Source organism: Engystomops pustulosus, chromosome 10, assembly GCF_040894005.1.
Source record: "Engystomops pustulosus chromosome 10, aEngPut4.maternal, whole genome shotgun sequence".
Lineage (NCBI taxonomy): Eukaryota > Metazoa > Chordata > Amphibia > Anura > Leptodactylidae > Engystomops > Engystomops pustulosus.
The window spans coordinates 62,075,632-62,092,514 of record NC_092420.1 but is presented as its reverse complement, the minus strand read 5'-3'; the positions used below and the strand labels follow the sequence as shown (position 1 = coordinate 62,092,514).

Below are 16,883 nucleotides of genomic sequence, written 5' to 3'. Positions count from 1 at the left end.
ATAGAAGTGCAACATCCCCCACCGGGGCCTAGCCTCTTCTCGGGGCCTGGAGACAGCCGGGGCCCGCAGTACCTGAGTGGCTGGCGGTTGCGGCCTAAGCACGCTTGTGTCACGGTGCTTCGTATGGGGACCAGAGGGCTGTCCTACAGCCTGGCAGGTCTCCAGCAGGTGGTGTTGGCAAGAAATGATGAGGGAGAGGCTGCTATAGCGGATCTCCCTGGGGCAACCCTTTGGTGTCTAGAGTATGAGTCTCTGTGTGGTGGACAGGGTGCCCGTGATGATGGCAGCTGTAATAGCAGGGACCAGACGGAGGCAGAGGTTGAACAGAAACACTTACAGTTCTTTATTGGAACCGACAGGAACTTCAGCAACGTGCCTTTAACAGAGTGATGGAGCGCTGAGATGCTTTTGGAGGAAGCCACAGGAGGGATTCTCACCAGCCTGGATGCAGGGGCAGGCTGGGAGGTAGCTGTGTCCTAATAGGAAGCTTCAGCTCGTCCTGGAGTGCTTCAGGTATCACCCTTGAAGGTAGGATGATACCCCTTTCCTCACTATGCTAGCTAATCTATTAGCTCCACTCTTCAGAGACAGGGGCTAAGCTCTTCCTGCTCTTATCTGGTATGCTGGCTGACTAGATCTCTAGCTGGTGTCCTGCAGACCCTCAGGTCTGACCAGGACTGGTCTCTTCTCCCTTCTGGGAGAGACTGCTCTCCTCTCTCTCCTGAGAGAGACTCCCTCCTCTCTCTCCTGAGAGAGACTCCTCTAGAACATTCCTGGCCAGGGGTTTTATTATCTCCCCTTGGTCAGATGGTGGCTGCTCCTCCAATCACATCTCAGCTTACAGAGGACAGGATATAATACAAGACATAGGATGATAGGTTTATACACATCTTGCATCATACACAAAGTTAACTTTTGCCTTGCCAGGCAGGATTAACCACTGCAATGTCCCCTGTGTGATGTGATGACATGCTGTGGGGCTTATTCGCAAGCACTCCTTCGCCATTGCATCGGCGAGGGTGTTGCAGAAGCACATTGCAAAAATGATGCGGACATAATTCAAATGTATGGTAAATGTTAGTTAGGGCTCATTCACAAATGTTCTTTTTTTCTTCATTATGTTAACTATGATTTCTACTAAAAGCATACTGACGCTTTGTTGTCTATGTGCCCATTCTCATGTCCATTTTTTTTTCCAAAGACCCATGCTCCACTGGAACAAAATTGGAAACTTTGGAGCTCATCAACATCAATAGATTGAGGGTTATCTTAAGACAGGATTCATGAACTAGTTTTTAATCTCTGCACCTACTTTCCATGCTAATTCCCCAGGTAATGCCTTCAACAAGCTATAACTTTTTATTTTGCATTATATTTCTATATGATGCAAGGACTCCCCTCTGTGTGCAGCCTGTGGGATCATGCCATCATACGTCATGTTTACACAGGCTGCACATGTTCATGTGAAACAGCCCTTGTACGCAACACAAACCGGGGGGCGGGCCGCCGGACAACCCGACAGATTTGGACTATGTGCGGGATTTAACATTTCGAATTGTGTCATAAGACTCGCACTTAAAAGCACTGGGAAGAAAAAGGTGAACTCTGGCGGACCTCGGCGGGGAAGCGACAGATGTAGGAACTCAGGCGCACAAGCTTTGTGAATCACGCCGGACTTCATCTTTGTCGGACCGTCTGAATCGGGGATCGCGACAGGACTGGGTAAGTAAATTTATATATATATATATATATAAACACTTTGTCATTGATATCTTCTGCATTTATACTACACAGAAGATATACATATATATCTTCTGTGTAGTATAAATGCAGAAGATATCAATGACAAAGTGGTTTTCACTAAGCGGTTTGCCCCTCTTTAACGTGATGTAAAAACTTTAGTATAACTCCATGAACAAATAATATAGTGGACTAAAATAGGAGAATATATGGACAGCGGGCAGTGTAAGAAAACATCCCTAGTTCTATCCATTACACTATTTACCGCAGCCCCACATTTCCCTCCTTTGTTTTCAAATAAAGTTGATTATAAAGAAAAAAAAAAAAAAAAAAGACTCTGCTTCCACAGATGCGTGTGTTGCGCCCTCTGGCGTGTGTTACAGGTACTGGCGCAGCAGTGAATGGAGGCTCAGGCTGTGCTCCTGAGCCCGCACCGGTGACCTGCTACGCCGTCGCTCGTCGTTTTCTTCCCGTTTCCTTCGCAGTCTACGACAATGACGACGTTTGTCAGCGAACTGGAGGCGGCTAAGAAGAGTCTGAGTGAGGCGCTGGGGGAGAACGTGAAGCAGTGAGTGCGGACCCGGAGGCCTACACATCCCCGGGCTAGAGTTATTGTGAGCCACGAGAGGGGGTGTGTGATGACGGGCTGGCTTTGTTTTGTCTCTTGGGTTGTCATATAGCTATGGCATTAAGTGCGGTAACTGCACCGTGTGAACATGGCAGAGTAAGGGAGACGTGTATGAGGCTTCATAATTACTACAGATTCAGCAACAGTTTCCATAAATGAACCCCCACAAAAAGCATGGATATTTCCAAGGCATCCTCAGGATCCAACATTGATCAGCTGTTCAGAGTCTGCTGGACCCACTATAGGTGGCGCTGTACATTACATAGTGGCCGCACTCGGTAGTGTAGCAGAGCCGTATTCACATGAAATGGGACTGATACTTGTGATGTCATTGGCCTTTGGGTTCAGAATATGAACTCGCCAGAGGAGCTGATTGTGGGGGTAACCGCTGATGTGTAACTAATCCTTAATAGGAAGATAAGGCCGATGTAGAATAACACTCCCAATACAATAAGCTCTCTCTATTGGCACCCGCACCTTTACCCCATCGCACTCCATGTACTCCCAGGCAGCCCAACCCTGTTAGGAAGCTACAATAATCCAAACTTCTTCTTTCTACTTTATTGTTGTCCTTAGGTGCCTATACGATTTAAACCTATAACAGAGCAGGGAGTAATAAGTTACTGCCTAAATTGTTACATTGGCAATTTCCAATAAATGTGGGGTTTGGTTGTAGTTTGGGCAGTCAGTGTCTAAAAAGTTCACCATCACTGCTATAGATGTAATGAGGGAAAAGTAGCAATGGAGAAACTATAATGAACCAAATTGTGTCATGTATCTGAATGGCGTGTGGTGTATAATAAATGTGGCATAGCTTGTATAGCAATGTGAGGGTGTGTGTAGACAGCAGCATTATGTCTGTGTGGTGCCTTTATTCAGATGGGGAGGGGACACTGCCATGCCTCAGCTGATGGATGAGCCCCTCTATTGTATAGTGCTGCTCATTATATAGTGGCTATCCATGGTATTGCAGCTTGATCTACGTTCTTACGTAATATTTTTCTTTTTTGTTTTAGATATTGGGCAAATCTGAAACTTTGGTTCAAACAAAAAATAAGCAAAGAGGAGTTTGATGTGGAGGCTCGACGTCTTCTCACACAGGAAAATGGTAAGTGAAGGTGAATCTGGGTGTAGTTATGTTTGTTGTGACAGGGAGCAGGTCCTTTTCCTGCCCATGTTTGTGGCTTGGGCACTCTTTTCTATAGTCATCCACAAGGGAGCAGACCTTACCCCGGCTACAAACTTAGGACCACGGATCCATTTCTTGCAGCCTATGAAAAGCATTCATGAGCAGGGAGCCTTTGGGGTGATGATAAATGTTTTTGCTCAAATTTCTATATCTTTTCTCATAACACATCAATTGGTCCACAACTGTCTACAGGTTGAGGACCATTCCAGATTAATTTGGTCAGTCCATGAGTCAGGGTGTCGGGATAGGAATCTGACATCATGTACTATAGAGATGAGCAGATCCTATCTACTTGCCATGGTTATGATTGGTGAGGGGAACACCCCTAGCCAGTCATAGCTAAAGCAATTTGCTAGGGGCGTCAATTTGCCAGATTGGCTTCTCGGCTGCCAATCCTGCAATATGTCCTTGTTGCGTGGTCCAAACCCAAACAAAAATCGAGTCCACTCATCTCTAACTATAATCACTTAGTTTATTATAGAAACAAAACATAAAATTTTAAACCAACAAGTGGGTAGGTTGTGAGTGTAAAATCCTCTCTTCCCCTTCTGAGTGGAGAGCGTGATATTCTGCTCACCACTTCCCTTGTTCAGTCCTCCATTCCTGGGTGATTGGTTCCTACCTTCGTAGCCTTTATCCAGTGTTCTTCGGGCTGATGCTGGAGGCCCGTGGTGTTGGGATGTGAGGATGGCTCAGCATTGCTCTGGTCCCCTCTTCGGCAAACAGCGGCATCCACATGTGGAATGAGAAGATTCCAACACAGTATTGGCAAATTTGAGTCCGTACACACAAGAAGTGGCACACATGTTTTTGGAAATTGCATTTAATGTAAATGTTTATTTTATTTTTTTGCAGTTCACTCTCACAATGATTTCCTTCTGGCTATTCTTACTCGATGTCAAATTCTTATTTCTTCTCCTGGTAAGTGACTTGATAAAAGAGTAACCTGTGATGTTGGCAATACGTATAATACACAAAGATTGTTCACAAAATGTTCTCTGTGTTGTTTTATTTTTATTTTGTAATATGTTCTAGAGGGAACTGGAGCATTACCCTGTGCAACCAAAACTAAGCCGAAGGGAAAGAAAAAAATCACATCTGTTCGGCAGAAGTTTGATGTAAGCCTGTTTCCATGCTACTAGGATGATGCTACTTATATCTAATTCTAACTTTGCATTGTGTCCATTTCTGCTCCATTTAAGTCTGTAGAACAGCCAGCTTGATTGTGTACTAACAGTTTTAGACACATTTAGAAAATTGCTGCTTGTGGGTTTATTTAATCATATATTTTTATATGCAGCTTTGACTGTACTTTTCTTTCTATACTAGCATCGCTTCCAGCCCCAGAATCCCTTGGCAGGAGCTCAGCAGTTTGTCAGCCGGGATCCTCAGGAAGATGATGAACTCAAGCTGTGTTCTCACACCATGACGTTGCCCACTCGAGGGCAGCTGGAGGGGCGTATGATTGTTACAGCTTTTGAACATGGATTGGACAATGTCACAGAGGATTCTGTAACCATCGTTATTCATGCATTGGAGGTATTGTGACTTTAATGGACTTAAAGGGGTTATCCGGTTGTTAAAAATTACTGAGGGCAGGGCTATATAAACATTATAAACATCTACTTACCTCGTCCGGCGCTGCTGATGTCCCGCGCTGCGGTCTGTCTCCTCTGTGCGCCAGTTTGATTACAAGGGCGCACAGGGAGCTTCCTGTACCATCTCCCAGCGGTTACAATGCTGAGAGATAGAGACGGATGGGAGGAGCTGGCCTCATCGTGGACCTGAAGTTCCCTGTGCGCCGCTTCTGTGCCCCTGTAAACAAGCGGGCATGGATCAAACGGACCGCGGCGCCGGAGGAGGTAAGTACATGTTTATTATTTTTAAATAGCCCGCCCCAGCCTTGCCCCAAGTAATTTTTAACACCCGGATAACCCCTTTAAAATGAAACCTCATGTGGGTTTAGGCCCAGAAACTGTTGGCCAAGCTGGACACTGACAGGAACACAGTGATGGCGGATTTGGTGTTATGAAAAAAAAAAGATCTTTAACATGTTGTGGACACACGACTAGTATGCTTGTCCTAAATAGCGGGGGATACATAACAAGGTACACTTGGAGTACTCACATAATGGTAGCAGGAGTCCGTCTATAACACACAACCTGTCTCCTACTGCATCTGCCCTTAACAGAACTTTGAACAGCCTAAAAAGAGCCTGTCACCAGGTTTTACCGCACTAAGCCACTAGCACCCTCAGGTTATGAAATGTCCTTTCAAAAATGTCCTCCGTTATGTGAAATCTCTCACCCAAAGTCAGGCAAATATGACTCTTCTCTCCTCCTCTTCACATGAGATGAGTCAAGTTTAGTGGTTTCATGGGTAGAGCCACTTTATACGCTCTTGTCTTCTATTCTATAGTATAGTTCTATATGGTGGAGTCATATTAAAGATGAGGATCTTTTTTTAAACATAAAAAGAGTATTGGCTAAGAGGGTTTTATGATATTATTCCACGGCTGTGAAGAGCATAAAAAGAGCATTTTAAAGAACTGTGCCAGAATAACCATTTTGGTTCCTTCTACCAAAACAAGTCCTCTTGACTGAGGAACAGGTTTAGTTATAAAATAGCAGGAATAGCATAAAAATTAGCACAGCAGCCCAGGTTTCTTTTTCTGCTATTGTAGTGGATGCAAAACAAAAGGTGCATTCAAGTCTATGGAAATGGATGCTGAAAGATTGACAGATTTTGGTGTCCATTATGTGTTCCTAAGAGGGGTTTTCTGATGAAAGAAAATTCTCGAATTTGAATCCCCTAGTGATGTTTACACAAGAAAGATAGTTTTAAACTCCCTTACTTTATAATTTCTCAGTTTTATTGCTGTTTTGGCTCCTATCACTCAGTGGTGGTCAGTGTAAAATTCCGTAGTGTAGGTGGGGACTCTCTAAGCGGAAACTCCATGATCCCTCTAGTGCTGTGAGCTAACAATGTGTTTAGATTATCAAGGTTAATGTTTAGCTACACTCTTAATTAGTTTCTGAACATTCTACAAATATCTGACACATAGACAAAGAGAGATGAGACAGATCACAGCTGAGAGATGAGATCCATAAGGTGGATATAACCCAGAATGACACTTAGCTCTGCTACATCTGAACTATAACAAACAGTCAGCTCTGCTATATGCATATTATATATACATCTTATCTGTCTGTAGCTTGTTGCCCTCATCACAATGCTGCTTGCTGGCAGGAAATGCTCATGTGAGATTTTCTGTGTGAGCTTGTCTTTGATTGTAAGGGCCACTGCAAGGAGTAGACAGCAGAAACTATTCATTAGAAGAATCTCTCCTGCCCGATCCTAGTCAAAAGAAGATTAACCCCTTCTCGACATTGACGTAAAAGTACTGCATGGCGGGAGGTGCGCTCTCGCATTTTGCAGTATTATTATGTCATGCTCCTGGCACCAGCACCTGAATGGAGCCCACATATTTGGTATAGCCGTATTTGTAACAATGTGTACAATAACTGTTGATGAGTGCCGTAAAAACCCCGAAAAACTTGCCAAAAATGAAAATTCTTCTACAGTAAAATTGTAAAAATATATAAAATACTACATAAATGAGGTATCAGTGTAATTGTAGTGATCCATAGAACAAAGATAATACCGTATATACTTGTGAATAAGCCAAGTTTTTCAGCACAAAAAAATGTGCTGAAAAACCTCACCTCGGCCTATACACGAGTCAGTAAAAAAAAAAAAAAAACATATATTCACCCTCTGGTGGCCCCGATGCTCGCCGCGGCTCCTCTTCTGTCTTCCTATTCTTTCTTCGGTCTTCTGTACAGCCAGCAGGGACGCGGACATGTTATCTTCCTGGCTGGCGCATACTATGACGCGGCCGCTGAGAACGTCATAGTATTTGCAGACAGAAGACCGAAGAAAGAATAGGAAGACAGAAGAGGAGCCGCGCTGAGGATTGGGGCTGCCGGAGGGCGAGTATATAAGCTGCACTGGGGGCTGGCTGGGCTGGCTGCATACTACTGGGGGCTTGCTTGCTGTATACTGGGGGGGCTGTGACCAGTGCATTTCCGACCCTCGGCTTATACTCGAGTCAATAGGTTTTCCCAGTTTTTGGTGGTAAAATTAGGGGTCTCGGCTTATGCTTGAGTATATACGGTATGTTATGTTAATGGTACGGTGAACAGTCCCAAAAATATACAAGTAGAAAGGAAAACTAAATTTACGATTTTTTTTTTTCCTACATACATTTAAGAGTTAATAAAATCTCATCAATAAGCTACAGACCCACTTAAATGAAGTTTTTGTAAAGTGCATCTAATGTCGCAGAAAATAAGCCCTTATTTGTCCAAATTTCCAAAAAAAATAAAGATTGTTTAGTCAATAAAAAGGGACAATGCATAATCTGCTCTGAATGTCGTAGCATCCCTTCAATGTCCTGGCGTGTGCCCATACAGCAGGTTACCACCTCATATGGGGTATTGGCACACTCAGAAATTGGGTATCAAACTTTGTGGAGCGTTTTGGTATTTTATCCACTGAGAATTTGTACCTTTTTTGAAAAACACATTAATTTAGCCAAAAAAAAATACATTTCAATATTGCATCCGATTTTTGTTTTAACAAACTTCATGAAAGTTGTTTTACATACATTAAGGGGTGTAGTTTCTATAATTGGGTATTTTATGGGGTTTTACTTTTATTTAGGCATCTTAAAGTGACTTGAAAGCTGAGCAGATTCCGCAAAAGCGTGATTTTGTGTTTTTTAATGAAAATGTGAGAAATCACACCTAAAGTTCAAAGCCCCATAACATCTTACAAAACAAAAGGATGCATAAAAAAAACCATGGAGACCTAAAGCAGACAAACTGCTGCACGTACTCCGCTCTAAAGAGGAAGCTACGTGCTCTGGGGTGTGTCCTATAGGCCAAAAAATACGGTATTAGTTGTTATCAGGATGTTTGGATAAGTTATTCGTTTTTTATTAAATTCATATAACTCTTTCCATTCAGAAACATCTAAAGAATTTGCTGACTTCGGTGGTGTCGCGTAGAAGAGCATACCGTCTGAAAGACGGACACTTCAAATATGCCTTTGGCTGTAATATCAATCCTCAACCATACCTACGAAACAGCGTGGCAACCTACAATCAGCTTGCTGACTGGTAAGTGCTGGCACGTTAGTCATCAGAATTACCTTATCAGTTTTTTTTTGTGTTTTTCATGACCTACATTTTACCTGCAGTAAGCTTGAACCGCAGTTCTTTGCCATCACATGACATCTGTAGTCTATATTTCCTATAATGATAAAAATACTGCAAATAATGAAAAGGCCATCATTTAAAACATTTTTCTTCCCTGCAGAAAGTATGTTGGGGAAGTACACTGAAAGCTAGGGGGAAATACTGTATAAAAAGGAACTATCATTAGCTGATAAGCAGCTTTGTTCTTTTTTATAGGGGATCTCCACTACAGATTTTACTCATGGTAAATGATAAAATGACATGTGTCAGATGCATATTGATGAACTGGAAGCTGATACTTAAGCATTGCTCACTTAAACAATCAATGCATTTGCCTGCAGATGATCATGTGACATCTAAACTTTTTTTTTTTTCTCTTTAGTGTAACCAATCAGTGATCATAGCGGTGATATTGCTGAGGCCAGTGATTGACCACAGTGGTCAGATTGCTGATTATGGGGGTATTGATTGGTCACAGGACATAGGGTTAGAGAGATAAAGGTGCTGGGTCTAGTGTCTATACTAGTTATGAACCTGGAGACATTGATTACTCAGAGGGGGTTGCAGTCTTATAATTGACCAAATCTGTGGTTAGATGGCATATGAATGCTTCAGGGAAATAATCAAAGTATGGTGACACGTATTAAGTGGGGGCCTTGGTGCACGAGTGTGATTGTATACACTAACGAGCCCCTTTTTATTCTTTATATTCAGTTAGAACTGTAAGGCTTCCTGCAAACATTTGTTTTTGTCGGCTAGCTATCCATTGATTCATTACAATGGGAAACGCGGCTGTTGTTCCCACTGCCCAATCACCTGTCCCAATCACAAGACTTATAGCTGGCCCTATTCCTGTATGTGTTTTGGGCACAGGCAGTCTTTTTTTTTTTTTTTTCTCAACAAAGTTTGACCGAACCTAACCCACGACTGGCAAACACTGGAGCACAGAGACAATTGATTGCAGCCCGAGAATGCATATGTTCATATGTGCAGGTAGGGTAAGGGCCATATATTGCTAGAAAAAAAGCTAAATTATAGGTACACAAAAAATACCAAAGCCGTAAGACAGCTGGAAGTGGAGGGTGTTATTCTGGTGACATGTAATTGGCAGGTGATGTAATGAATGATGTAATCCTTTATGACAGCACCACTAAAATTACAGGCCAGAATTGTGGGTTCTATGCATTCTCTAGTATCTAGTAATAAGGAAAACAAGGGGAACCCACCCCGCCACACAAAATGGAAATAATTGTTTTGGGAGCTTGCCTCTAGGTGGCAATATATGTACATGAGACTGTTGTGTAGGTTTCTGTCATGTCAAAATAAAGCAACACTGGTTCTGGATATGGAGGGTGTTCATTCTCATTTTTGGCTTTTGAGTTTCTAAATCTCTATATAGAAAAAAATTAAATAAACTACTGCCATTCCTGGCTTAAACATATCCATGTGCAGAATCCATGGGGAAATTCATCTACAGAACGTCGACAGCACATCAATTTATTTAGTGATTTTTACCACAAATTTCAAGGTTGTTCATTGGTTGAAATCCACAATTTCTGTGACAAATCTGTTCTCATGTTTTTATGAGTCCCTGATGCTGCAGCTACACAAGCAAAGCCAAGTAGCTGCATTAGCATAACACTTTGTTTGTCCTTGTCATGGGTTAGGATTGCAAGTTGTGATGTGATATTGTATTAAATAATCTAAGATGAGGTAAAGGTGGAAGCATCTGTACTATAGAATCTTCTTGTGTTTTCAAATTCAGTGAGGTATTGGGCCCTGCCGTTCCAGAGTTTGACTCCTCATCTGAGCCTCCCAGCAGATTTTGGTGCAGAAAGTGATGTGTATTTTCTTAATGAAATGTTAATATGTCCTTAAAGCAGAGGGAATGTGTAATTCATTTTGGGGCAAGCCCTATGAGAGCCATATGAAGTATTTGAACAATCAGACAGGACAGGGTTAAACTGCTTCCCTCTGCCTGATTTATGACTTTCTTTGTAGGGACTACAGATAAACCTTGTTCTATGTGAGGGTTTTCAGACCTGTTCCACCATGGTTTCCTGCTGTCTCGAGACGGCCTACAACTTGCAAACTCTGAGGCCCCACATCTCCACCGCTGCAATGGTCCATACCATCTCCGTACTGTGAATCTTACTCATTCGGTGCCAGACATCCCTGCAGCCTCCAAACTAATAATAAAGCGCCACATTCACTCTTTGTTGGCTGTGAGGGTACCGCTTTATTAGACTGGTCAAGCATCATCATTTCTCTGCTGCCCGAAAATCAGGAAAAAGGGTTGTGCAGCTTTGTCTGACCCTTTTCAATCGCAGAGCATCTAAGACCTAGACGCTCACTGATCGAAACTTTTGACGGGTCACTATGAAATGTCAGAAGTTTCACAAATGAAACTTTTAATTTTTCCTCGCCCAGATTTTTGTATATTTCACAATCCACAGAGCATGTAAGTTTCCACGCAGAAATATTTGCCAATTATATTTAATTTACATTGAAATCTGTGTGCATGGGCCCTAAGCTGAACCACTTGAAATGCCTGGTCCTACTATAGTCAAAATTTCCATTTTTTTTTATCCATTAGCATCTGAGATTTCACACCTTTCACAGAAAGACGCTATGAATACATGAGAACACTATACAATTCCATGACCGTGATATTGGAAAGTACCAGCCACAAAAGTAAAATTTCCAAATCACTGACTTATGGTTGCTTTCTCTCGAGATATGATATGCGCTTAGATGGTTGACACATGACTGTACATCAAATTAATAACTAGATGTGGGACCAAGTGCAGCTTTAAGAAAGAACCACTGACAGTTTCACCACAATTTGCAAACTCTGTAGTTGCAAATCTGATAGAAGACCCATTCACACATCAAAGTCTGCATTACTTGCTACAACTGAATATTGATTTCACTTGTCATAGGCGGTTATAGAGTCTACCTTCTAAAATTAGACCTAGATCAGAACCTGTGACAGGGGACACTAGATATAATACAGATTTGTTTCCATTAAAGGGTTTCTACTTGAAGCCATATTATTATGTATGTAATATCTTTCATACCCTTTTTTTTAAAAACACATTTTCTCCTTTAATAATTCTGTGCATGTGTCATAGGTGTAATTGTGTGTGTGTGTGTGTGTGGGGGGGTATTGGACACTTTGTCAGAGAATTTTCCTGTAGTGGACATTTCCAGTAAGAAGTGAATAATCTTTTCCCCCCATCTACCTGCTCACTCTCTGGTGTGGTCTTGCATCTCGAGTAATAGTCATATGTCACTTTCAGCCAAGTCCAGGCTTGGCGATCCCCTTACTGATCAGGGTGATAGTAGTGCAGGGACTGTCCACTTGTCTAAATGTTTTATTTATTTTTCATTGGGAAAGTATTACTCAAAAAGGTTGAGGCTACACCAAAAGATGTTACCGTTCACTGGTAATGAAAGCGCTGCTGACTGAGAGAGGAAGTGTTACTCATACTGGTCTTTTGAAGAAAATGTTTATCAGGTTTTTTTTTTTTTTTTTTTTTTTTTACCTAGACAATTTTATTTTATTCACTTTTTCAGGAGCTTTCTATTAACCAACAGACATCATATAGATCAACAAAAGTGATAATGACATTACTTATCTGGGAGAGATGTCTTTTATGACAAAACCAATACTTCATTTTAAAGAAGGATTAAACTTCTTGACGGTTTTTATAATAATCTAATGACTTACTCCCAGAAATGGTACTTTTAGTTGGAGGGTCTGGAGTGTGAATATACAAGACCTCTTATATCTTGGAGCAGTTCTTACAGTACTGGGGTTGCATTTCGGGATGCAGAAAGAATCCTTGCATCATATTTCTGCATCCAGTGCAATGTGTTCAACTTATGGATCCATTTTCAAGACCTGCATGCCAGCCTAATAGTGATGGGCTATGTACTTCCTCCATGGTACTTTGGTCGTTGTCTTGGCACCTGTGGTCAGAGCATCCTGAATCTAATAATTGGTGCCTCATATAATTGAGATACAGAATTCCGAATATATAACGATTTCAATTAACATTTATCTTGGTGGGGTTTTTTTTGGTTTAATTGTTTCTTCTTCGTTTCAGCCCGCCTATGATCCCTGCTCCTAATGGAAACCAGAATCCAGGAACAAGTATACATCCAGATGACGCAGAACAGCAAGCTGCCCTCCTATTAGCCTGTTCTGGGGACAACCTACCGCCAAGCCTGCCTCCTGTAAACATGTATGATCTCTTAGAGGCTTTGAAGGTAATGTCAGAGAGCAATTCAATGCCCTTATGTTTTTTTTTGGCTTGCATAGGATTTAGTAAGTGGTTTCTTTATTAATTTTAGATAGGTGATCCATAAAATAAAATGGAAAATAAAGGAAACCGGTCACCAGATTTTCACTAATCAACCCAATAACAGGTTCCCATAGACCTATGCTAATCTAAAATGTAATTTTATTAATTTCAGATAGGTGATTCATAAAGTAAAATTGGCTATCCATACGAGGCCGCATTAATGGCTGTAAAAGTGTTGTAGCACAGGTGTCTGAAAATGTACAGGTTTTTCCCTGTGCTTGTGGGGCAATGACGATGGCACCACACATCTCCTGACTGCTCCAATAAAATCAGCCATCTGTACCTTCACGACTGCTATACGACTATATATGTCCTATTTGCACATGCCCCATGCAGAAAGGACATTTATAAACGTCTTCACAGTCACCAACTTCAAACGGCATGTCCCCTATAATTTTTTTGTAATTTTTTTAAACTGAAAAATCTCCCCTTCAATATGTTGTGTGGATTGTGTAAATAGTGTTAACAGAACCCAAGATATCCACCCTTAAAGTTGTACTTAAAATATGATTTTCATGTAAATTTGTGGAGTGGATATCTCCGCTTCCACACACAATCCGTATAACATATTAAAGAGATATAGAATTGTGTTTCTATGTGCAGGGGTTCAGGAGATAAAGGTTTTTGAATTGTGCCCCCTCTAGCCTGTCAAATAAGGGCAGAATATAGAAGAAGCTGCAGGTAAGACTTTCACTTTGCAGAAGTACATAAACCCTTTCCAGGTTCAGCTACAGATGCAAAAGGGTGATGGAATACTACTGTACATATTTATAACATAGTTTGGCAAAAGTTACTACTTATTTAAAAATCTTTTTTATTGGAAAAATTGACAAAAGCTTATTTTTCACATTTGTAGTCAATTATTGGCAAATCTTATAAAGAATAAAATATGTAACTAATAAAACTATCCTATAAAGTTAAAGTTTTCCAGAGAAATTGTCATTTAAAGAAGTGCATTAGCCGTACTGAAAAAATTGACCTAGACATTCAAGCACCAATAAAGGGAACCTGTCGCCAGATTTTCACAGATTTCAACCTGATGATAGGTTCTAGCCCCGCCTGCCCCCTGTAGTATGCAGCCAGCCCTTAAAAAAAAAATTTATATACTCGCCCTCCGGCGGCTCCCCGATGTCGGCGCAGCTCCTCTTCTTTTAGCCGTCTTCTGTGCAGACGTCATGGACGCGGCCATGTTATCTTCCTGGCCAGCGCATACTATGATGCGGCCGCTGATGACATCATGGTATGCGCCGGCTGGCAAATAATATGGCTGCATCCCTGCCAGCTGTACAGAAGACGGAAGAATAAAGAGGAGCCACGGGGAAGACAGAAGAGGAGCCTTGCCGGGGGGTGAGTATAAAAGTTCATTTTTTAATTGACTCCTGTATAAGCCAGGGTGAGGTTTTTCAGCACATTTTTTGTGCTGAAAAACTGGGCTTGTACATGAGTATACACGGTAAACTCTATATGAATATTTGGATTTGGGGTTTGTATGGAATTTGTGGCACTGACATTGAACTCTACCTGTTTTATAGATACACAAAGAAGTCATTCCTTCTCACACAATTTATGCACTGAACATGGAGCGGATAATTATGAAACTTTGGCATCCCACCCGAGAGGAGCTTCAACAAGACCATATACACAGACAGAGGTTAGCGGCCAAGGAAGGACTATTGTGTTGAAAAAAACGTTTTTTTTTTTTTCTTCCATCTTGCGTTTTTTTTTGGACTGATGTACCAGACAACAGGTTGAAAATGGACTATGTCTTAATCTTTTTTGGTTAATAATGAAAAAACACTTTGTATTGAGCTGTATTATCAGAAAGGTTGGAAAAATATTTTTGCTGACCCTAAGAAATGATCTCATGAGGTTTATTTTTTTAATTTTTTTTTAAGATATATTTTTGTTTTGTTTTTTTATTTTTTTTCACTGTTTGAGTGATTAAACTGTAATGCAGTTTTGTATTGGAAACTGAAAAATATAAAACCTCCCATTTCAGACTGAATAGGTTTCTAAAGGTCTACATAACATACTAAACGGTTGTTTCGTGGTTGTGAAAATTTTTCTTTACTAATCGGCTCTCGCAATGTGGAGATGGCTCTCAGGCTAAGCCCTCTGCATACAAGGTGTACGTTTGCTGCATTTTGCAGAGTGAAAAACAAAAAATGGCCAAGGGTTAAAGAACAAAAAATGTCTATAGCACAGCAAGAGAGAGGATCCCAAACAATCTGTTCTGACCACAGTGGTAAGAAATGAGAAAAATGTTGCCTGTAGACATAGACATCAACAAGCCATAGAGAAAAGGACTACAATGTCCAGAAACTGAGTATGGAGATTGAATTAGAGATCCAAAGAATTTAAAGAATAACTGTAAAGGGTTTTTTTTCACAAATCGATAGCTCTTGGGATGTAAAACAACTTTACTGAAAATAGGTAACAACAATAATAGGCAGTTTCTTTGCCATAGCCCTCAGAATACCTCATTGCTGCAATAGCTGCTTCCTCTCCATGTGCTGACAAGCCCTTTGAGACTGTAGCTTGTTTACACTGTTTCTCAGATGGTTTCATGGGAGGGGAGGAGCAGCTGCTACCTGCTCACAAAGGAGGAGGACATGTAACAGTGAATGTAGCCGAGCTGGAAGTGTGCAGAACAGTGAATGCAGATTTCTCCTGCACAGAATATTGAGGTACAAGATCTCCCTGTTCCCTATCGGTCCCTACATCCCAGACTGTGATTCTACAGAACTTTCTCTGTCTTTGCTCTTCTCACTACTCACTTCCCCCATCTTGTCGTCGGCAGTATCAGCTCTGTACAAATAAGCTATTAACCCTTAGTGCTCACACAGCACAGGCTATAGACTGCATATAGGGTGCCAGGCTAGTCACCATATACACCCTGTGTGTGCAGTGGATTTACTTTTGGGAAACTAAATGGATTTAATGCTTAATTACTTTGAGAGAGAACACAGGGCTCTGAGAGAACACATGGGATCTGAGGGCAAGCTAACTGGCCTCAGCCTGAAGGCATAGACAGATAGACATTAGTCTCCGCCCACTTCACCTCTGGTGAGTAAGATTTTTGTCAAACACTTTCAGAACAGAAAATGCCATAACTTTGGAAAGAAAGGGGCGAGCAGCACAAAGTAGGCATTGTTCTGTTAGTTTTCAAGGGGGAGTCATGTATAATAATTTGGTTAAATCACTATAACTTTACAGTTACGCTTTAATAAATTTTAGGTGGGACTTAAGTAATTTAATTATCATTTATACTTGAGTTATATGCCAAGACACACTCTCATGTCGAATTCCCACAATGAGAATAACAAAAATGTAAAAAGAAATAAATAATAAAATGTAATTTGTCCATAACAGGCTGAGCCCACTCCACACTTTACAGACTCCCAATGCTTTCATTCAATTATCCCTATCAGACCTTGGCTAATATGGAAATGGTACATAAGCAATATTCTGCAATACTATACAGACATAATAAAAATAATCTGCAATACAATACACACATACCGTATTTTTCGGACTAAGGCGCACAAAAAATCCTTTGATTTCCTCAGAAACAAAGGTGCGCCTTATAGTCCAGTGCGCCTTATATATGAACCGTACTTACAGACAACAGCTGCCTTGATCTGTGCACAGGTCTGCCACCTGCTGGTCATTCATCCTTATCAGGTGCGCCTTATA

At 41.3% G+C, this 16,883-nt stretch overlaps 1 protein-coding gene across 2 annotated transcripts; it reads left to right on the top strand.

Moving 5' to 3' along the window:
* The first annotated feature begins 2,085 nt into the window (after positions 1–2,085).
* On the top strand, positions 2,086–15,192 carry TADA1 (transcriptional adaptor 1). 2 transcript variants are annotated; one of them, XR_011850273.1, is made up of 9 exons: positions 2,086–2,308; positions 3,385–3,476; positions 4,413–4,478; positions 4,593–4,675; positions 4,887–5,096; positions 8,588–8,739; positions 12,930–13,092; positions 13,791–13,868; positions 14,720–14,887. XR_011850273.1 is itself a non-coding variant. In XM_072127656.1 (8 exons), the coding sequence occupies exons 1-8, from the start codon at positions 2,235–2,237 to the stop codon at positions 14,867–14,869; spliced, it is 990 nt and encodes a 329-aa protein (XP_071983757.1). In that variant the 5' UTR covers positions 2,086–2,234; the 3' UTR covers positions 14,870–15,192. The 2 variants fall into 2 exon arrangements, 1 of the variants encoding a protein (XP_071983757.1); XM_072127656.1 differs by lacking the exon at positions 13,791–13,868 and having other exon boundaries at positions 14,720–15,192.
* The last annotated feature ends 1,691 nt before the right edge of the window (positions 15,193–16,883 follow it).